At 31.0% G+C, this 22,803-nt stretch overlaps 4 protein-coding genes across 6 annotated transcripts in view; 2 read left to right on the forward strand and 2 right to left on the reverse strand.

The window, feature by feature from the left end:
* The window catches only part of LOC119609297 (rabphilin-3A), a 28,473-nt gene extending 23,939 nt beyond the window's left edge, over positions 1-4,534 (forward strand). For both annotated transcript variants that reach the window (XM_037964025.1, XM_037964024.1), the window contains exons 2-4: positions 2,383-3,790; positions 3,852-4,066; positions 4,130-4,534. In XM_037964025.1, the coding sequence (XP_037819953.1) occupies positions 2,383-3,790; positions 3,852-4,066; positions 4,130-4,433 (1,927 nt within the window). In that variant the 3' untranslated portion in view covers positions 4,434-4,534. The remainder of the gene's footprint in view (positions 1-2,382; positions 3,791-3,851; positions 4,067-4,129) is intronic.
* A 2,851-nt stretch (positions 4,535-7,385) lies between these two features.
* On the reverse strand, positions 7,386-13,914 carry LOC119609289 (vacuole membrane protein 1). Of its 2 annotated transcripts, XM_037964015.1 has the most exons (7): positions 13,694-13,894; positions 12,462-12,524; positions 11,270-11,431; positions 10,835-11,167; positions 10,468-10,749; positions 10,098-10,404; positions 7,386-8,318 (listed from the first exon to the last, which is right to left on the reverse strand). In XM_037964015.1, the coding sequence occupies exons 4-7, from the start codon at positions 11,161-11,163 to the stop codon at positions 7,800-7,802; spliced, it is 1,437 nt and encodes a 478-aa protein (XP_037819943.1). In that variant the 5' UTR covers positions 11,164-11,167; positions 11,270-11,431; positions 12,462-12,524; positions 13,694-13,894; the 3' UTR covers positions 7,386-7,799. The 2 variants fall into 2 exon arrangements, with proteins under 2 accessions (XP_037819943.1, XP_037819942.1); XM_037964014.1 differs by lacking the exon at positions 12,462-12,524 and having other exon boundaries at positions 13,694-13,914.
* Positions 13,915-14,417: 503 nt separating this feature from the next.
* Positions 14,418-16,369, forward strand: LOC119609292 (host cell factor-like). The gene is made up of 3 exons (XM_037964017.1): positions 14,418-14,544; positions 14,637-14,816; positions 14,970-16,369. The coding sequence occupies exons 2-3, from the start codon at positions 14,684-14,686 to the stop codon at positions 16,091-16,093; spliced, it is 1,257 nt and encodes a 418-aa protein (XP_037819945.1). The 5' UTR covers positions 14,418-14,544; positions 14,637-14,683; the 3' UTR covers positions 16,094-16,369.
* LOC119609293 (histone deacetylase 8-like) lies at positions 16,351-17,926 on the reverse strand. Its single transcript, XM_037964018.1, has 4 exons — positions 17,747-17,926; positions 16,976-17,673; positions 16,541-16,920; positions 16,351-16,485 (listed from the first exon to the last, which is right to left on the reverse strand). Exons 1-4 carry the CDS (start codon positions 17,822-17,824, stop codon positions 16,451-16,453), a joined length of 1,191 nt encoding a protein of 396 aa, XP_037819946.1. The 5' UTR covers positions 17,825-17,926; the 3' UTR covers positions 16,351-16,450.
* Between the last annotated feature and the right edge of the window lie 4,877 nt (positions 17,927-22,803).

The raw sequence follows: 22,803 nt of genomic DNA on the forward strand, positions 1-22,803 counted from the left end.
TTGCTTTCTCATGTACAAAAACAAAAGCCATTAACCCCGGATATATGAATATACACATGCATGTTTGTATAAGCATGTATATGTGTTTATGCTTCAACTAGCAATATTTTCCCTCTGCCCTTCTCTACTTTCCCCAGCCCTTTTTGACTCTCTGAAGTAGTGAAACAAAATGTTTGGGTAATTGCATGTGTGCAAAAAAAAAGACACCGTTGGTTTGTTGTCTTTTCATTTTGTTGTGTTGAAAGAAAAATGAACGGAAATGTAACCTACTAATAGGGGGAGAGAGAAAAGGGGGAAATTATATTTGAATAAAGATAAATTAGTTTGATTTTTTTCTGTAGTTTAATAAGGGAAACATAAAAGGATTATTATTAGGGTTTTTTGACAAGTAAATACGGTCATTACTAGTACATAAACTAGTCTATGAACTAGCCTATGGACTAGTTTATTGAATAGTCTAGGAACTAGACTATTCACTAGTCTTTGGACTAGTCTATTGACTAGTCTATTGACTAGTGTATGTACTAGTCTATTGACTAGTCTATGGACTAGTCTATTGACTAGTGTATGTACTAGTCTATTGACTAGTGTATGAACTAGTATATTGACTAGTCTATGTACTAGTATATTGACTAGTCTATGGGCGGATCTTTAGACAAGTCTATGGACTAGTCTATCGACTAGTCTTCAGACTACTTTATAAACTAGACTATTGAATAGTATGAGGACTAGGCTTTTGACTAGTCTATTGATTATTATATTGACTAGTTAATGGACTATTGACTAGTCTGAGGACTAGACTATTGACTAGTCTGAGGACTAGACTATTGACTAGTCTGTGGACTAGACTATTGACTAGTCTATGAACTTGTATGTTGTCTAGTTTATGAAGTAGTCTATTGACTAATGTATGGACTATACTGTTGACTCTTCTATGGACTAGACTAATGTCTAGTCCATGGACTAGACTATTAAATTGTTTTCGGACTATTGAATAGTATATGAACTGTACTATTTACTATTCTGTTGACTATTATATGAACTAGTCTATTGGCTAGTCTATATACTAGACTATTGGCTAGTCTATATACTAGTCTATTGGTTAATCTATATACAAGTCTATTGACTAGTATACATATACTAGTATAAGGACTAGTATATGGTCTAGACTATTGACTAGTCTATGGACTAGTATATGGGCTAATTTATTGTTTATTCTAGGGACTAGAATATGGACTAGTTTCTGTACTAGTCTACAAACTAGAATATTATCTCGTCTATGAACTAACCCATTTTCTGACAAAAGGACTTAAATGAAAAAGATTATAATTTTTATAAATTTGATCTTAATACTCATACGTAATGGTTGACCAAACTTCTTTCTCTGCTCTCATACACATACACTTCTAGTTTGATTATTATTATTACTCATACGTAGTGCTACCTGTGTGTTTGTATATTCATTATTTGTTTTGTTTTGCATATAGTTGATTGTTTTTCTTTTTTTTTTTGCTTTCAAGCAATAGTTTTTTGTTATTGTTTTCTTACTTCTAGCTACTGTACTCTCGCTCTCTTTTTTTTTCTAAATACAAAGTAAACAACTTAAACAAAAACAAATACCAGCAGGTAAAATAAAATAATAACAACAAGTAGAAATCTTTATTTTAATGGACACGTTTTTTTTTGTAGTGCTGCCATATTTTGAAGGACTCTTAAGCAATTGTTAAAGTTTTTTTAACGTGGGTTTTCTTTAAAAACTACAATGTCTGTACAAAAACAATGTTAAATAGAATGCGGATAAATGTAAATTATGTATAGAAGTGAACGCTGCGTTTGGTTTTAAGGTCGTTTAGTGGGTGGCTTTATCAAAACGTATTTGTATATAGTATTTTAATTGTTGCTTTTTATATTTTTGGGGGGTTCTTCTTCGTTATTTAGTTATCAACAACAGCAGGTAGAATACAATAAAGTTAGAAATAATACAACAAATAAACACAAAAACAAATTAATTAAGTATGAACTTGAAAATGGAAAACAAAAACTTGGGAATAAACTTTATCATTTAAGCGACCAACTGAAGCATTAAAGCAGACAACCTAACACAACTGGCTTTTAATTAACCCATATAATGTTAATTTTTGTTTTGTGTGGAACTTGAACGGGTTAATTAGCTCAAAACAAAGTTGAGGGTTATATATATAAGCAAAATTAAATATATGAAAAATATATTATTAAAAATAACCAAATTTTTAAATCTCTAAAGATACGAAAATTGCAACCAAATTTCGGACTTAACTTCGAAAAACTTTGTTTTTTCTTAAGATCTAAAATAAATAAAAATACCTGTTCCTATAAAATTTTCCAAAATTCCTTTTCTTTCAGATTAAGAACCGGTTGGAATAGCTCCCAGGTACATGAACCTTTACGACCCGATGAACAGGCTGCCATTATATCCGTTATTAAACGCAATGAAGAGCTGGAAATTGCGGAACGCCAGCGTGTGGGTCGACTGGTGGAAAGAGTAGAAAAAATTAAATCTCGAGCTGTGGAGAGAGGACCAAATTGCTGTCGTTTATGTGGCGATACTTTTGGTATTCTACGAGCACAACGTATCATCTGTGAGGATTGTCGCAAATCGGTTTGCCCCAAATGTAGTTTGGACATTAGCATACGTTATCATACCACCGAAAAGACCAGGGAAATTTGGTTATGCCGCATTTGCTCAGAGACCCGTGAAATGTGGAAGAAAACTGGGGCTTGGTTTTTCAAAGGTCTTCCCAATTATGAAGTGCCAAGTTCAGCCACCTCAACGCCGACACGGAATACACCCGTAGTAGCGGAAGCCAATGAAATGTTAATGACCCAACGTAAAGTGCAAAGTTGCCAAAGTACACCCACGCGCAGTGTGCGCGTTAAAAAGTTGACTATACGAGTTTGTGACTCCAGCAGTGAGGAAGAGTTAGAGGCGAGAGGTAAAGCTGAAGATGTGGTGGATAATGCTTGCAGCAATATGAATCAAGTGTGTTTAAAAGAAGGCGATAAAAGGGAGACTAAAAATGGCACCAAAACCAGTCCCACTATAAGTGAGGGTAAGCTGCAAAGAGAAGATAGTTTTCGCATGCGCACCTTTGGTTCCATACGCAGTTTTATTGACGGCTCGACGGGCGAACGTAAACTTTCGAATGCTTTCTTTTTCAACAATCGTTCGAATTCACGTTCAGAGGCTGGTAGTGCCCAACCGGAATTTGATACCATATCGACTGCTTCCACTGTTTACACTACAGCTTCCAACCCCAACAATCGTCGAGAAAGCTCAAATTATTGCTCAAGTCAAAGACGCAGTTCGGTTTCCTCCTCCTGGTCGATTAGTGATAGTTCTTCGGGCAATTCGGCGACCACCGCTTCCATGTCTGCGGCCAATCAAGCAAATGCACATTGTCGTGACCCCTTACTGGGTTGGCTGGAAGTGGCCATAACTTATAGGGAAAATTTTCATACTTTAGATGCCACCGTGGTTAGAGCTCGCGATTTGCCTCCTATGGACTCTTTAGGTTTGACCGATCCTTATTGTAAGTTGAATATTATAACCGCTGAAGGGACGGCTAAATATACCCGCTGGCAAAAGACAAGGTGTGTGCACAAAACTCGCAATCCGGAATTTAATGAAACACTACAGTTTGTGGGTGTTGAACCGGAGGAGTTGGGCAATGCTTTGCTTTATGTAGCCATTTTCGATGAGGACAAGTATGGTCATGACTTTTTGGGTGCAGCAAAGATTGGCTTATCGACGGTGAGTGAGAATCAGGAAAGTTGAAAGTTTTGTTTTGAATAATTGTTTTTCTCTTTTTTAGGTGCACAATACCAATCAATATAGAATTTCGGTGCCCTTGGGACCCGAAGACCAATACAGCAATGCCGCTGAAATGTCTCAAGAATGGCCTCACGGCAAAGTTTTGGTCTCCTTGTGTTATAACACCAAGAGAAGAGCTTTAACGGTTAATATCAAGCAATGTGTAAACTTAATACCCATGGACAATAATGGCAGTTCAGATCCATTTGTTAAATTGTAAGTTTTTTGGGTTTTCCATCTCTTTTGAATATAAATTTAATAATATTACTTTCCATTTAGGCAAATGAAACCCGATTCTCATCGCAACAAAAAATACAAAACCAGTGTCAAGTGGCGAACTTTGAATCCCATCTACAATGAAGAATTCCATTTCGAGGCCAGTCCTCATGACCTAAATAAACAATCAATTATTATTACCGTATGGGATAAGGATTTGGGTAAAAGTAATGATTTCTTGGGCAGTTTGATTATTGGATTTAATAGTAAAGGTGAACGTTTGCAGCAGTGGCTGGATTGCATACGTTTGCCAGATCATTTTCATGAGAAATGGCATTGTTTGGCGGGCGAAAATCCTTTGCATTAAAGATTGGATTATGAAACAGCAACCATTTCAAGCCAAATTTTTTTTCGGCAACAGCATTTAGCAATCTTTAAAGAAATAAAAAAATTGATGTAAAAGTATTCTTTTTCTCCTTTTATCTATAAAGTATATTAATTTTGATAGTATATGTATTAATTAATAATATTTATATATATATAAATATATATTTTTCTTAATAAATTTTTTTAAGTGTCCTTAAAAGGCTTTAGTTTATTTTAAACAAAAAAATCCATAAAAACTAAAAATTACTGGTTTAAAAAGAAATCTTTAAAAAGAAAATCTTAAAATAAATATTTACAAAATAAACTGCTAAAATAAAAAAGAAAACTATTTATTGTTTTAATTTAAAATTAAAGAAATAATTTTAGATTCAAAGTCTTGGAATTTTTAAACTTGAACTAGAACAGAAACAGAACTGAACTAGAATTGAACTAAAACTGGAATAGAACTGAAATAGAACTGAACTAGAACTGAACTAGAACTGAACTAAAACTAAACTAGAACTGAACTAGAACTAAACTAGAACTGAACTAGAACTGAACTAGAACAGAACTAGAACAGAACTAGAACAGGACTAGAACAGAACTAGAACAGAACTAGAACAGAACTAGAACAGAACTAGAACAGAACTAGAACAGAACTAGAACAGAACTAGAACAGAACTAGAACAGAACTAGAACAGAACTAGAACAGAACTAGAACAGAACTAGAACAGAACTAGAACAGAACTAGAACAGAACTAGAACAAAAGTAGAACAGAACTAGAACAGAACTAGAACAGAACTAGAACAGAACTAAAAACGAAACTTGAACTGAACTAGAAGAACGGAACTAGAACTGAACTAGAACTGAACTAGAACTGAACTAGAACTGAACTAGAACTGAACTAGAACTGAACTAGAACTGAACTAGAACTGAACTAGAACTGAACTAGAACTGAACTAGAACTGAACTAGAACTGAACTAGAACTGTACTAGGACTGAACTAGAACTGAACTAGAACTGAACTAGAACTGAACTAGAACTGAACTAGAACTGAACTAGAACTGAACTAGAACTGAACTAGAACTGAACTAGAACTGAACTAGAACTAAACTGGAACTGAACTAGAACTGAACTAGAACTGAACTAGAACTGAACTAGAACTGAACTAGAACTGAACTAGAACTGAACTAGAACTGAACTAGAACTGAACTAGAACTGAACTAGAACTGAACTAGAACTGAAATAAAACTGGACTAGAACTGGACAAGAACTGAACTAGAACTGAACTAGAACAGATCTAGAACAGAACTAGAACAGAACTAGAACAGACCTAGAACAGAACTAGAACAGAACTAGAACAGAACTAGAACAGAACTAGAACAGAACTAGAACAGAACTAGAACAGAACTAGAACAGAACTAGAACTGAACTAGAACTGAACTAGAACTGAACTAGAACTGAACTAGAACTGTACTAGGACTGAACTAGAACTGAACTAGAACTGAACTAGAACTGAACTAGAACTGAACTAGAACTGAACTAGAACTAAACTGGAACTGAACTAGAACTGAACTAGAACTGAACTAGAACTGAACTAGAACTGAACTAGAACTGAACTAGAACTGAACTAGAACTGAACTAGAACTGAACTAGAACTGAACTAGAACTGAACTAGAACTGAACTAGAACTGAACTAGAACTGAACTAGAACTGAACTAGAACTGAAATAAAACTGGACTAGAACTGAACTAGAACTGAACTAGAACAGATCTAGAACAGAACTAGAAGAACTAGAACAGACCTAGAACAGAACTAGAACAGAACTAGAACAGAACTAGAACAGAACTAGAACAGAACTAGAACAGAACTAGAACAGAACTAGAACAGAACTAGAACAGAACTAGAACAGAACTAGAACAGAACTAGAACAGAACTAGAACAGAACTAGAACAGAACTAGAACAGAACTAGAACAGAACTAAAACAGGATTAGAACAGAACTAGAACAGAACTAGAACAGAACTAGAACAGACCTAGAACTAGAACAGAACTAGAACTGAAAACGAACTAGAACTGAACTAGAACTGAACTAGAACTGAACTACAACTGAACTAGAACTGAACTAGAACTGAACTAGAACTGAACTAGAACTGAACTAGAACTGAACTAGAACTGAACTAGAACTGAACTAGAACTGAACTAGAACTGAACTAGAACTGAACTAGAACTGAACTAGAACTGAACTAGAACTGAACTGAACTAGAACTGAACTAGAACTGAACTTGAACTGAACTAGAACTGAACTAGAACTGAACTAGAACTGAACTAGAACTGAACTAGAACTGAACTAGAACTGAACTAGAACTGAACTAGAACTGAACTAGAACTGAACTTGAACTGAACTAGAACTGAACTAGAACTGAACTAGAACTGAACTAGAACTGAACTAGAACTGAACTAGAACTGAACTAGAACAGAACTAGAACTGAAAACGAACTAGAACTGAACTGAACTGAACTAGAACTGAACTGAACTAGAACTGAACTAGAACTGAACTGAACTAGAACTGAACTACAACTGAACTACAACTGAACTAGAACTGAACTAGAGCTGAACTAGAACTTAACTAGAACGGAACTAGAACTGAACTAGAACTGAACTAGAACTGAACTAGAACTGAACTAGAACTGAACTAGAACTGAACTAGAACTGAACTAGAACTGAACTAGAACTGAACTAAAACTGAACTAGGACTGAACTAGTACTGAACTAGAACTGAACTAGAACTAGAACTGAACTTAAAAAAAGGATTTAAAGAAAATTTCCTTTCAAAAACTTTAATTCATCGAATAAAATTTGTTTTACATTTTGTGTTTTTGCTTTTTCATACGTTTAAATTTTATTTATTATTATTTAAATAAATTTATATTTAGACCTCGTTTTTTATTGGTTTTGTTATTAACTAGGATTTATTATTATACTTCATTATCATTGCGTTTTTCAGTTTTATTTTGTTTGTTGTTTTAATTAATTTAAATTAAATTTTATTATATACTTGCTTTATTATAAGACTAGTCTTTTAAATAAATTATTATTTAAAGAAATCAACTACTTAAAACTGTTTTCCTCTCACTCTCTCTCTCTCTCTTTCAGTTTCTTACACTTCATTTCACTTTATCTAGTCACAAATTATTTGGCTAAAAGTAACAAATAATGTTTGTTGGTTTACTCGCTGGTGTTTAAATTAAAAAACTAATAGGAAATTTAAAAAAAAGTGAAACATATTTAAAAGTAATAAAAACCTTTTAAATATTTGAAAGAAATTAATGTACAAAAAAGGCAGAAGACCACAAAAAAAACAAAATTATTCTCTAGCCGCCTTTTTAGTTCTCTTATTAGTAGTTGTGGCTGTCGGCTGTACAGGACTTGTGAACATTGTAGAGGAGGCGACGGAGGCATTGGGTGTATTGGGCGTACTATGCTTGTGTTTGTGTAAACGTTTGTGATAACTTTGAGCCAAAGAATTTACTATGGACACTACAAAATAGCAGACCATACAAATTACAAAGGTTTCAAAGATTTTCGACAGCATATTGCCCGATTCTGCCGGAGTGGCATTACGTTGACGATGTAAACGTTGCTTTTGATTGTTGAGAAAACCCTTAAAGGGTTCTTGTAGTTTTTTACCGATTACGGGAATGGCAGCCAAGGTATCTACGGCCTTTTCAATGAGCGATTCATTAAAGGCTATAATCACAAAGACTTTTTGTATGTGCATTTTAATAACGGCCTTGCCGATCAATGTGGCCCCAAAGAAAGTCCAGAATGGCACCAAGAAATGGCCACAGGTAATGCCGGCTAAATCGAATAAAGGATTGGGAATCTGTAGACAAAAAAAGACAGAAAGAAAAATTTTAATTTTAGAAGAAAATTTTACAAATTTTGTTTTTGAAAATTAAATTTTTCAATAAAAAATCCTCACAAATTTGAAAGTTTAGTAGAATTTATGTTCGAAAAATTCGAAGTTTCAAAAATTAAAATTTTCTTTCATAATTTTAATATTTTCTTGGCTATAACTTATTATTAATGAAATTTTGTTAAATTTGAAAATGTTTGCACAATTTTCAAAAATTCGAACTAATGTTCGAAAAATTCGAAGATTCAAATATTATAATTTTTGATAAAAATTTAAATATTTTCTTTACATTTTGTAAAATTTTTATGTTTTAGTGCAATTTCGAAAATTCGAACTTAAGTTTGAAAACTTCGAAAATTGCAAAATAAATATTTCTGATCAAAATTTCTATTTTCTGTTAGTAATATTCAAATTTTGCAAAATATTAAAGTTTTTTGCAATTATCGAAAATTCGAAGTTAAGTTCGAAAAATTCGAAAATGCAAAAATTATGAGTTTTGATTGAAATTTCCTATTTTCTTGATAAAATATTGCTAAAACTTTTATCACAAATGAATATTTTCACAAATTTGAAAGTTTAGTAGAATTTATATTCGAAAAATTCGAAGTTTCAAAAATTACAATTTTCTTTCATAATTTTAATATTTTCTTGGCTATAACTTATTATTAATGAAATTTTGTTAAATTTGAAAGTTTTTGCACAATTTTCAAAAATTCTGACTAATGTTCGAAAAATTCGAAGATTCAAAAATTATAATTTTTGATAAAAATTTCAATATTTTCTTTGTTATAGGTTGTTAAAATTACATTTTGTAAAATTTTTATGTTTTAGTGCAATTTCGAAAATTCGAACTTAAGTTTGAAAACTTCGAACATTGCAAAATAAATATTTCTGATCAAAATTAAAATTTTCTTTTAGTAAAATGTTGCTAATATTCAAATTTTGTAAAATATTTAAGTTTTTCGCAATAATCGAAAATTCGAAGTTAAGTTTGAAAAATTCGAAAATGCAAAAATTATGAGTTTTGATTGAAATTTCCTATTTTCCTGATAAAATATTGCTAAAACTTTTATCACAAATTAATATTTTCACAAATTTAAAAGTTTAGTAGATTTTATGTTCGAAAAATTCGAAGTTTCAAAAATTACAATTTTCTTTCATAATTTTAATATTTTCTTGGCTATAACTTATTATTAATGAAATTTTGTTAAATTTGAAAGTTTTTGCACAATTTTCAAAAATTCGAACTAATGTTCGAAAAATTCAAAGATTCAAAAATTATAATTTTTGATAAAAATTTCAATATTTTTTTTTGTTATAGGTTGTTAAAATTGAATTTTGTAAAATTTTTATGTTTTAGTGCAATTTCGAAAATTCGAACTTAAGTTTGAAAACTTCGAACATTGCAAAATAAATATTTCTGATCAAAATTAAAATTTTCTTTTAGTAAAATGTTGCTAATATTCAATTTTTGCAAAATATTTAAGTTTTTCGCAATTATCGAAAATTCGCAGTTAAGTTCGAAAAATTCAAAAATGCAAAAATTATGAGTTTTGATCGAAATTTCAGTATTTTCTTGATAAAATATTGCTAATATTAAACTTTTATCAAAATTTCATAATTTAGTGCAATTTCGAAAAATTCGAACATTGATTTTAGATGTTTTGTGAAAAAATCTAATTTTTTTAAGAAAATTTTTTAAATTTTAAAATGATTTGGGAAATCTTCTTTGGTTTTCAAACTTACACTGGCACAAGCTAAAATTCCAAAGAAACCAATACGTTCAACCACACGTTCCATAAAGAGTTTTCCTCTATCCATTAAGCCTAAATTCTTTTGATTCTTTTTAGCCTTTAAAGCCTCAAATTCAGCTAATTCCTCAGCATCGTCTGGATCATAGCCCGACAAACGGGCTGCTTTGGCCATAAAATAGGGTGGTAGTTCACCCAAAGCCGTACCTGCACCCCATAGGAAAGCCTCAAAGCGTACCTTAGACATAATAGACCAAATGTGGGGAAGTTTTTTGGCATAAGGCTCCTCCGGGCAGATGATGCTAAACGTTTAAAAAGAAATTTATTAGAAAAACTTGAATTTTTATAACAAAACAAACACTTACTCATCTGGATAGGGTGGCTTGGGGAAATTTAAGGAATTACACTCATAGGCAGCTAAAGTTACACTAGCTATGTGTGGCCCTAAATACAGCAAAAATGTATGTAGACCAGTGCCCAAGCCTACGGAAGATAAAATACCCAAACCCGTCCAATACACCACAAACCAGGTGTTATTTTTTAAAAACTCTACTATAATTTGATGACGACCGGGTAGTTGATATAAAACAGCTATAAAACTAGCTAAAATTAAAAATACCCCAATCCAAGTCTTTCTTTGCATTAATCTGGAAAAAAAAAGATAAGAAACAAAACAAAATAAATTAAATTTTCTTTAAAATAAGTTTTCTTTTTATAACAAAATAAACTTACTTTCCCACTAAAGTCTTAACAAGTTCCACTATTTCTAAACTACAATATGACAATGTTTTTATTGGTTGCCTCCATAATACTAAAGCCTCTCGTTCGGCTTTGAGTTTTTCCTTTTGTTGTTTATTCAATGGTTTCATTTGTTGTTTAACATTCATTATTGACAATGCACCGTTATTAGTTTTTCTAAGTTTTTCCTGTGTAGAAGAATTTGTTGTTGAGGTTGAGGTCTTTGTTTGTTGTTGCTGCTGTTGTTTATTATTAGAGTTTTCTTTATCTACATTTTTGCGCTGTCGCGTATCTTTGTCTTTTTTATGATGATGTTGTGACATTTAACTAGAATATAATAAAGTTTTGCTGTTTGAATTTTTGCTTTTCTTTTTTTTTTTCAACTTGATTTAACTCAAGTTTTGTTGAAATGTTGAGAAAATTGTTTACTTTTGCTTTTATATAAAATGTATTTATTAGTTTAGAAGTCCTTAATACGAAGTGTAGTGTGTTCGGGAGGGGTATTAACTGTTATATTGTTTCGTTTTTGTGTGCTGCTGAAAAAAAAAGGAAAGTCCACTACACAAATTTGGTGTCTTTTCTTTTGATGTGCTGAAAATAAAGGAAAAGGGAAATAAATTAATAAAATCTTGAACAATTTAAGAAACATTTTATTTCAAACTAAATTGAAAATTCTATATTTTTTCAGTAAAACTATCTTTAAAATCTATAAATTTATGACAAAATTTAAAATTTTTATTGCTAAATATAGTTTAAGATATATCACATTTTCAAGTTTAAATAATTGTTTCAATTTTTAGGAAATTTGAAAAGTTTTTAACTTTAATGTTTGTTTATTTTAGAAAGAAATTTGTATTTCTTTTATATTGTTTTGGTTTGTTTAAATTATTTGCAAAATTTATTATTTATACTTTGACCTTTTAAAAGAAAACTTTAGGAAAAAAAAAACTGCCCTAAGGCTGCCAAATTAAATCATGTTTCTCTTTTACCTTTCAAAATTGTAGCTAAAATTAGTTAGTTTGATGTTTGGCTTTTTCCGCAGAAAAATTGAACTTTGTTTTTCTATTTTTCTTTAAAACAATTTATGATTGTTTGCCTTAAATATAAAGGTTTCAATACAAGTCTTTTTATTATCTTTCAAACATATTAAAAAGCATTAAGAAACAAAAACTTATCAAGATAAGCTGTTGGAAAAGTAGAGCAGGGTAAAAGACAAAGTTATAATTTACTAATATGATGTAGTTAGTTACAAAACGGTTAATGACCTAAATTTAACTAGAGACACCACTCAAAACATGATGCATACATTACACATCATCATGAACAGAAATAAATATAAAGAGTAAATAAAATAAATTAAAATAAACAAGAGTACATTGTATAAAAAAAGGTTTTTTATATTATTTTCTGTTTATTCTCCGGTTTAATGCTTACAAAAGCTAAAAACTGATAATAGTGGTTTTTGTATTAAATATTATGATTAATCTTTTAATATGGAAAAGAGTGCATGTGTGTTTAAAACACTTATAGTATGAATAATAAATACATAATAAATAGTTTAAAGCAATTGTATTATAATTTAATAAATCCCCAACAATACGGGAGGAAATGTTTAATTTACCTTTTGAAAATAAAACTCTTAACAGAGGGATGTTTAAGGGGAAGAGAGCAGTATTAGTTTAATCTATAATTTTGATAATTAGTTTTAAAATTTCATTATTATTTATTAAATTAAACATTGAACTTTAGTAAAGGTTTATTAATTTAGTTATTGTACGTATGTAGTTGAAGGTTTTTGTTAATTTTTTTTAATATGTAGTAGGTATAAAATGTTTAGTTTAAAAATAATTACATTTTAAACAATAAATTTAAAAAAGATGAACAAAAACACAGACCTATTGCGGAAAATTTAACATGCGACTAATGAAAGCACCAATGACAAGAAACCACACAATGTTTTGTTATTTTTTACTAGTGTCGTTGTTTTTGTTGTCATTTTCACGGCAACTCATATTAAGTGAGCGTGAGAGGTGTAAACGTCAGAATACAAAAACAAAAAAATGTATATCGAAAAAACAAAAATAAATGTTTTGTTATTGGGAAATAAAGTTGCCAGATGGCATGACATGATAATAAAATTCTTAAATAGAAAGGATATTTGGAAATTTTTAAAGAATTTTGAAAAATGTTGCCTTTTTTAATGAAAATGTTAATAAATTCGTCATTTTAACTATCTTACTTAATAATAATTAAATGAAAATAGATAAAAAACACACAAAAATTAAAACTTGGAAGAAAATATCAACTGAAACGCCAAATCTTTTTAAAATCCAGCCTTTTTTATTTCCACTGAAATAACAATCTGTCATCTCTATTTGACTCCCGAAAACGTGTTCTTTGTATACAAAAACAAAATTCTGAAAAAAAAATTTCTTCGACAAAAACAAAAGGGTGTTTGTCGGTGGTGGGTGTTAAAATGTAAACAAAGTAGGGGTAGTTTTAACAAAAACTCCCTCTCTTTTAATTCACTTTATTACAAAAACTCTCTGTAAATTACAACAATAGAGACAGCAGAAAAAAAATTGCATTTAAAAAAAATGCACCGTAATAAAGGGAGAAAAAAAAGAAAAACAACAAAATTATGTACCGAAAACAAAAGAAAAATTAATCAATTTAACACTGACACACAAATACTTAAATGATTTTCAAGAATTTTATCATAAATTATACTAAAAACTAATAAATTTATTGTATTTTTTAAATAAGGCTTTCTTTTAATAAAATTAATTGCTTTTCGAGGCACAAAAAAATTTTGCTGGTCATGGGTTTTTTTTCGTGTCAGCTATGTGTTACCTTTTTTGTTGTTTGTTTTTTATAAAAAACTGTTGGTTTTACACTACAATCTAATTAATAATATATGTTAACACATAGGCTTAATTAAATTTATAACTTTTTTGCTACGTTTTCTAGTTATTTTTTCCACTAAATTATTAAAAAAGAACAAATGTTACGACAACCAACACCGGAGCGCCGACAAATATTAAAGACGGCGGCAGCTGACACTAAAAATAACGGCGGTGACTTAAAATCGACTGTAAGCCGGCTGAGTCCTCAAATACGTTTAAATTTTCAAAGATTTTAAATAAAAACGGAATCCGAGAGATAAAAAAGTGGGATTTTGGAAGCAAATATATGGTTTATAACAACAAAAGTTATGTGAGAAATTATTAAGGGATGGAAAAAAAAAAACTCAAAATCTAATAGTTTTTAGTGATGCAACTCTGTTTTTTCCTGAATAATGCTAAAAAATACGACGCTGCACAAGCAAAAAAAAAAAAACAAACAGAAATTTAAACAAAAAAAGTTATTTTCATTAATTTTTAATTTATTTTCTTTTTATTTCAGCTAAAATCAAATCCCATCCATCAGTAAAACGCTCGTAGCCCTCCTGAAACACTTTAAAATAGTTTTTTAGTTTCTTAAACTACAATTTTTTTCTGATTACTGCATTACCAATATAACCAAAAATGCAGACAACAGGGTGTTTCAAACTAATGTTATTATATATAAAACACTCTGTGTTCATTAACAAATCATTCCCTTTTATGTTTATCAACAAAACTATTGTGGTTTTTGACAAGTAAACAAAATTTCTATAATTTTAATAAATAATCACAAATTTTATAAATTTTTAACAAAAAAGGGTAAATTTTATTAAAAATCAATGAATAAATAAGAATATTTTATAATTTTCTCAAGTTACTTAAAATTTATCAAATTTATTTACGAAATTCAGCCTTAAAAGCTTGGCGTCACTTTGGGGTGTTTTTATACAGTTGCAGCATGGAATCAGAGACACCCGCTAACGCCATGGCGGACAATAATACATCAGCTAATAATCTAGGACTTAATGAAACAACTCCCATGGACACCGATGAAAATGTTAATAATGCAGAAAATGCGGCTGAAACGGGAGGTAAGAAAGATTAAAGCATATAAAACAGAAAAAGCTGGTATAAGAGGATATAATTTAAGAAGATTATGAAAATTAGGAATAGAATTTAAAGTAATTTCATTAAAATATTTTCATAATATGTTGAAAAATCTTATTTTTTTCACATTTTTGAAGCACATCCTGATCACATGGATACAGAAAATGCTAACCCGGAAAGCCAGCCTATGGATAGTTTAAATGCCAGTAGCTCTAGTAATGCAGAAACTACAACGCCTACTGCTGGCAATACAACGTCCTCTCAAAACGAACAGTTGGATGCTGCTAATGACAATTTAGCTACCTTGGCGGCAGTCTCAGCGGCCGGAGCAGCCGAGGCTAATAACAATCCAGTCGGAGCACAACCAACAACAATGGACTCCGCCTCTAGCAATAATCAAATAACTGGCGAGGAAACACCTACCAAATCATCAGCGAGTAATAGCAATAATACCACTAACAATAATCCAACTCCAACGCCTACAACAAATTCTACACTTACCACTAACAATCCTCCATTAGATGAGGAAGATGCCAAGTGGCATACCGTGGGCATTTTCCAGGGTCTTTCTACTACCGTTACCAGTTATATAGATAACACTGTCTGGTCTTCCTCCGGGCTTAATTTAAATGCCGAGGACATACCAGATTTGGGTCAACATCCCCGTATTAATCTAGAACCTGGCACCGCCTATCGTTTTCGCATACGTGCCATTAATTCGGTGGGCACTAGTGATTGGAGTGAGATTTCTAGTTTTAAAACCTGTTTGCCGGGTTTTCCAGGTGCTCCTTCCGCCATAAAAATCTCCAAGTCTTCGGAGGGTGCTCATTTAACCTGGGAACCACCACCAAGTTGTGTCAGTTCCAATGAAATAGTAGAGTATTCAGTTTATTTGGCCGTCAAACCTGGCAAAGAAAAGGAAACCAAGGCTGGTCAACGAGCACCTGCCCAATTAGCTTTCGTACGTGTTTATGTGGGTGCTGCCAATCAGTGTACTGTTTCCCATACTTCACTCTCAGCGGCTCATGTCGATTGCTCCAATAAACCGGCTATAATCTTCCGTATAGCTGCCCGCAATGAGAAGGGTTATGGACCTGCTACTCAGGTTAGGTGGCTGCAAGATCCTGTGCAAAATTCCGCCAATAATCCCGGTTTAGGACCCAATAGTTTGCTATCGCCAACACGTGTTAAACCGGAAATTACTGGTGCATCGCCAAGTAAACGTTTTAAATCAGCAGTGGCTGGTGCTGGTGGGCGTTAAGGGGACAAAATTTAATTTTATTTTCTTTTCGTATAATATAAATTCTTTCATTTTTTTACGCAAACGTTACAAATATATAGTTTGTAATACACATATAGAAATTTCAAACTTTATAAGTTATTTTAATATATCTTAACATAAAAAACCCGTTTCTTAATTAAAAACTAAACATTTAAGTTCATTTACTCTGTCAAATAAACTGTACTTTAAATATCTTTAAATTTAAATAAAGTGTAAAATAGCTTAACTAAAAATCTACTAAATTCGGAACAGACACATTTTATTGAAAACAAATATTTATTGATTTAATTGTAGCAGTAGAAAATATTAATGTCGTTTTCTTTTTTGAAAATGGTTTTAAACAGCATGTACTTTATAATATTTCAAATTATCTGCAATTAGTTAAATGTTATTAAAAATTTAATTCAACAATTCCCTTTGACTTACCTTCAATAATACGACATTGTTTCTCTAAATACTCTTCGGTATTTAAATCCTTTAAGAATTTCTCTCTTTTTATGGTTAAACAATAATCCGGGCCATATTCCAAGAAATTTTCATTATCCGCCGAAATATCTTCATTTAAAGTGACATCACAAATAGCAGCCGTCAATGAGCACCAAAAACGACTAGAATTAGGAAAATTATAGCCCCCACCACCCAATATTAAAGAAGGCAATTCATAACTTAAGATATATTGCATGCATTCAATTAAGTCTTCGGGGATTAAATTAGTGCCACCCAAAGGATCTCCCACAATAACATCAGCGCCGCATTGTACAATCACAACATTAGGTTGATATAAATTAAAAATGTTGGAACATATTCTGTAATTTTTCAAATTTAATAAAGATTTAAACGATTTTTTTTTTTTTGAAATACCTTTTGAAATATTTTACATATTTGTCGCCTGTAATGCCCGATTTAAATGGAAAGTTAGCACTATAGCCTAGAGCTCTATCCCCTCCTCTATCTTCGGCTTTTCCAGTACCCGGATAATAACCACACTCCAGTTGATGAAATGATAAGCAAAAAACCCTTTTGCTATTGGCAAAAGCCATCTCTACACCATCACCATGATGGTTGTCTAGATCTATATATAAAATTCTTCTAAATTTCTTGGTTAACACCAAAATGCCTAAAACAATATCATTGATATAACAAAAACCAGCTGCCTTGTCCCTTTGGGCATGATGCCAACCACCGCACCAGTTTATTACAACTTCCGTTTTATCTGTAGACTTGCACAAACAATCACAGGCCGTCATAGTGGCGCCGGCTATAGTGCAAACATATTGTTTAATACCCGGCCAAGGAGGGCAATCATAGGAGAGACCATGACAATCGGATAAAAAGGAACAATCAATAACATCTTCCTCCTCCTCTTCTAATTCCGGAGCTAAATTTTTGTCTCTTGCATTTTCCAATTTCTCAAGTTTACTCTCATAAACCTCCAACTGTTTGATATAGTCCCTTAGGTGGTATGCTCTCAAATCTGCCGTGTTGCAAACCAAAGGTCTTATTCTTTCCATATGTGTTAGCAAACCATAGGATAAGAGTAAATTGTGGGTCAAGGAAGCCTTTGATTAGTTAGAACATATTAAAAGCCGTTTTGTTTTATTATAAAAAATAAACCATGTAAAGTTTTCTTACCCTGCCTTTTACTGCTGGATTTTTGTCCGCTTGTTGTATTAAATAATCACTGTAAATATATTTGATTTTCCGAGACATTTTCTTTAATAATTTTTCAATTAAAATTCAAATAATTTCTGTTTGTTTTGAAAAACAATTTAATAGCAAATGGCGGTTTTTTCTACTTCACAGCTGTTTAGTGCAGACCATCAAGCGATTTTAAAGTAAAAACTAATATTTTTATATCAATTCGGCAAGGAAAAACTCTTTTTTGTAGAATTAAGTTGGTAACACTTATAAATGACAATTATTTTCATACAGTTTGAAAAGCTTTGTTATTTTTTTTTCTAAAGAAATTTACCGCAATTGAGCGGTAAATTGTAAGTGGCTTGTAAACAATATAAGAAAAACGTAAAATTGGTGTGAATTCGGGAAAAATTAAAAAATTCGCAGTAAAAAGTGTTAAAATAGTAAATTTTTTGGTAAATAATTAAAATCAAAAGTGTTTGTGAGTTTATTTAATAGGTTATAAGAAAATGCAACCAAAAGCAATAAGACATTTTTCGTCTAATAAGAAAATATGTTTAATAAAAAGTTTTTAAATATGTAGTCAATTTGTATAAAAGTAATTAATATGTGAAGTGTTTGTGTGTTTACGTTATATGTTGCAAGAAAATGCAACCGAAAACAATAAGAACAGTCAAAATAGAATAAATTGGTGTTCCAACGGAAATGAAACTGGACAAGACTTGTGGGGCTGGATCGGAAATGTAATTGGAAAAGTAGGTAAGTACATAAATGTAAGATATTCATTAAAGAGTTCTTAAAAACATACTAAATTTGATTTGTCCAGAGTACCGGGAAATTGTAATATCCTTGGAAATGCATTTACATCTATTCTATAATTAAGACAGTTTTGCATAGAATCATTTATTGCCAGGGTAGCGAAGTAGAAAGTAGAGTGTCAAGGGCCATATGGTCATTTTGAATATCACACTGATTAAATTGCTTCCCATGGTGTAATAGTTAGTATTCGAATCTAACACACAGAAGGTCGTGGGTTCAATACACACCTGAGGCACTGTTAAAGGAGCGCACAACAGGCTATGTTATGCTCTGAATAAGTACTTATTGACTTTTGAAAATGTTTTCTTAAAAAAAGCTTTTATTTAACTTGCTTTGTTAGTTTGTTGGTTTGTAATTTTACGAATTTTCGATTTTCGTAGCCCGATTAGGATGAAACTTGGTACACATATAGAAACCTAAAGACAATGCAATATATTCGGATCAAAATTAAGTTCGTACTTTCCACAATATAATTCTCCGATCCAAATTATTTGCGTGCTTTGACAAAAAAGCAACAATCTTCCTTATTGGGAAAAAAATGTATGTTTGAATGTTTCATTGCTTTGCGAATATTATTTTAGTTTTTTTGTTGTTTTGTTTCTTTCGGCGTTGTTTTTGTTTTGTTATTGATAAAGTAATGGCAGACAATTCTTTGCGTGCTTTGACAAAAAAGATGTTTGATTACTTTTCGATTTTTTGTGTGTTTTGTTTTGCCCGGCGTTGTTGTTGTTTTTTTATTATTATTGCTAAGGTCGAAAAAAAACTAAATAATTCAAATTTTAAAAAATTAATGTTTTTAAACTATGGAAAAGGCAAAGGAGAGTAGACTTCAAACTTGTTCATTGCTCATTTAACTATTTATTATTTTAATTAATATTTAAATATGATCTATTTGTGTTTCTAACTCTATTTGTGTCCCCAATTCTGGTTCCTCAGTCACAAGAGCTTGCACTTTTTCAAAGTATCTGCAATTTGTTAAATGTTAATAAAAATTTAATTTTATAATTCCCATTGACTTACCTTAAATTTTATTTATTTTATGGTTAAACAATAATCGGGACCATATTCTAAGAAATTTTCATTGTCCGCCGAAATATCTTCATTTAAAGTGACATGACAAACAGCAGCCAGCAGGGAGCATCAAAAATGACTAGATTAGGGAAAATTATACCCCCCACCACCTAATATTAAACAAGGCAATATTCCAATTAAGTCTTAAGGGATTAAATTAGAGCCTCACAAACTATCTCACACAAAAACATCAGGTCTGCATTGTACAATCACAATATTAGGTTGATATAAAGCAAAAATGTAAACATTTTCTTTTTAATAACCGGCCAGGGAGGCAATCATAGGAGAGACCATGGCAATTAGATAAAAGGAAACAATCAATAACATCTTCCTCCTCTTATGTCTCTTCCGTTTTCAAATTTCCCATGTTTACTTTCATACGCCTCCAACTGTTATATAGTTCCATTAGTGGTATGCTTTTAAGTCTGTACTGTCGCAAACCAAACGTCTTACTATAAATATATTTGATTTTGCGCCACATTTTTTTAAATAACATTTCAATTAAAATTTAAACAATTTCTGTTTTAAAAACAATTTCACAGCAAATGGCGGGGTTTTCAGTCACAGCTGTTTAGTGAAGACCATCAAGCGATAAAGTAAAATCTAGTGATTTTTATATCAATTCGGCGAGTATAAAGTTGGTAACACTTATATATGTCATACAGTTTGAAAGCCTTTGTTGTTTTTTTCTAATGAGTTTACCGCTATTTTTTAAGTCAGTAAGCTTGTAAACAATTTAGGAAAAAAATTTAAGATTTGTGTGAATTCGGGGAAAAATTAAAAAAAAAATCGTGGCAAATTGTGTTTATATAGTAAATTTCTTGCTAAATAATTAAAATCAAAAGTGTTTATGTGTTTATTAAATAGGTTGTAAGAAAATGCAATTAAAAGCAATAAGAAAAAAATGAAAAATATCTAATAAGAAAATAGTTTTACTAAAAAGAGTTTAAATAGTCAATTTATATAAATGTAATTAAAATTTGTAGTGTTTGTTTATTTTAAATGCTTCTTGCATTCGGCATCCGAAGTAAGAAAAATAAGCAATAAGAAAGAAAAAGTGTAAATCTTGTATAAATGTAATTAAAATGCGTAGTGTTTGTGTGTTTAAGTTGTATGTTGCAAGCAATTGCAACCGAAAGCAATAAGAATAGACAAGATGGAATAAATTGGTGCTCCAAAGGATATTAAACTTGATAAGAGATGGACCGGAAATGCTGTAAATTGACAAGTACATGTAAGAAATTCATGAAGCAGTTCTTAAAAATACCAGGTATAACTTTGGTTTGCCCAATGTACCGGGGAGTTGTAATATCTTTGGAAATGTATTTGCCTCTGTTGTATAGTTAAGACAGTTTCGGATAGCATTAAGTAGTGCCAGATTAATGGAGTGTAATATATAGTGTCCAGGCCCATGTTGTCATTTTGAATATTGCACAGATTGATTACTACGGTTCAGTAGCTAGTATTCAGGTCTGTTACACAGAATGTCGTGGGTTCCATTTCCACCTGAGGCACTGGTAAAAGAGCTCTCAGCAGGCTCGGTATTGCTATAACTTTTTTTGAAACATTTAAAATTGTTTTATTATATTATTTATCATACATTTACACAATCGTTTTTATTTCTTTGTTTTTTCTTTTCTTGGTATTATTTTCTGGTATGTAATATTCATAATTTGAATATTTTGTTTGATTTTATACCCTTCATCTTCTAGATCCCTATAGATAACAGAGTCGGATTAGCCATGTCCGTTTGCCTGCCTGTTCGTCTGTGTGTCTGTTAAATGAATTTTCTGAAGACCCCAGATTTCTTCGGGATCTAAATATTCAATAATTCTGTCAGGCATACTTTCGAGAAGTTTCCTATTTAAAATCAGCAAATTCTGTTCATAACTATTTTATATTAATTAAATACGATCTATTTTTGTTTCTTGATCCTACAATTCTGGTTCCTTACCCACAAGAGCTTGTTATTTATCTACAATTTGTTAAATGTTAATAAAAATTTAATTTAATAATTCCTTTTGACTTACCTTCAACAAAAAGACATTATTTTTTTAAGTATTTAAACAATTACATTCATTAAGAATGCCTCTCTTTTAATGGTTAAATCTTCATTTTAAATGACATCACAAACAGTAGCCATCAGGGAGCATCATAAATGACTAGAATTAGGAAAATTAGAGACCCCACCACACAATATTAAACAAGGCAATATTGCGATTAAGTCTTCAGTGATTAAATTAGAGCCTCCAAAAGGATCTCATACAATAACATCAGCGCCACATTGTACAATTACAACATTAGGTTGATAAAGCAAACATTTTTGAACATATTCTATAGTTTTTGAAATTTAATCAAGATGTTTGCTATAGCGCAAACATATTGTTTAATAGCCGGCAAGGGATGGCATAGGAGACCATGGCAATCATATAAAAAGAAACAATCAATAATATCTACATCCTCTTCTACTTCCGGAGCTAAATTTATGTATCTTCCGTTTTCCAATTTTCCATGTTTACTTTCATAAACCTCCAACTGTTTTATATAGTCCTAATTCTGTGGTGTTGCAAACCAAAGGTCTTATTCTTTCCAAGTGTGTTAGCAAACCATAGGCCAACAGTAAATTATCGGTCAATGAAGACTTTGTTTAGTTAGAACATATTTTAAATCGTTAGAAACTTGTTATAGTTTTGTTATAAAAATTAAACCATGTAAATTTTTCACAGCAAATGGCGGGTATTGCTAAGCCACAGCTGTTTAGTATAGACCATCAAGCGATAAAGTAAAATTTTGTAATTTTTATAACAATTCTGCGAGAAAAAACTCTTTTTTGGTAGTATAAAGTTGGTAACACTTATATATGTCACTTATTTTCATACAGTTTGAAAAGCTTTGTTGTTTTTTTCTAATGAGTTTACCGCTATTTTTTAAGTTAGTGAGCTTGTAAACAATTTAGGAAAAAAATGTAAGGTTTGTGTGAATTCCGGAAAAAATTAAATAAAATTCGTGGTACGAAGTGTTTAAATAGTAAATTTATTGGTAAATAATTAAAATCAAAAGTGTTAGTGTGTTTATTTAATAGGTTGTAGGAAAATGCAACCAAAAGCAATAAGAAAATAAATGAAAAATGTCTAATAAGAAAATATGTTTAATGAAAAGTG

The sequence above is a fragment of the Lucilia sericata genome, unplaced genomic scaffold (genome assembly GCF_015586225.1).
Source record: "Lucilia sericata isolate MDLA Ls3-8-SP2 unplaced genomic scaffold, ASM1558622v1 Contig000959F_arrow, whole genome shotgun sequence".
NCBI lineage: Eukaryota > Metazoa > Arthropoda > Insecta > Diptera > Calliphoridae > Lucilia > Lucilia sericata.

Coding starts and splice junctions, on each gene's coding strand:
- LOC119609289 (XM_037964014.1), bottom strand. CDS start 11,163: ATGTCACAACATCATCATAAAAAAGACAAAGATACGCGACAGCGCAAA. Junction 10,750..10,834: donor GTTAAGACTTTAGTGGGAAA/GTAAGTTTATTT, acceptor TTTTTTTTCCAG/ATTAATGCAAAGAAAGACTT. Junction 8,319..10,097: donor GAATTTTAGCTTGTGCCAGT/GTAAGTTTGAAA, acceptor TTTTGTCTACAG/ATTCCCAATCCTTTATTCGA.
- LOC119609292 (XM_037964017.1), top strand. CDS start 14,684: ATGGAATCAGAGACACCCGCTAACGCCATGGCGGACAATAATACATCA. Junction 14,817..14,969: donor AAATGCGGCTGAAACGGGAG/GTAAGAAAGATT, acceptor ACATTTTTGAAG/CACATCCTGATCACATGGAT.
- LOC119609293 (XM_037964018.1), bottom strand. CDS start 17,824: ATGTCTCGGAAAATCAAATATATTTACAGTGATTATTTAATACAACAA. Junction 16,921..16,975: donor TATGTAAAATATTTCAAAAG/GTATTTCAAAAA, acceptor GAAAAATTACAG/AATATGTTCCAACATTTTTA. Junction 16,486..16,540: donor ACAATGTCGTATTATTGAAG/GTAAGTCAAAGG, acceptor AACTAATTGCAG/ATAATTTGAAATATTATAAA.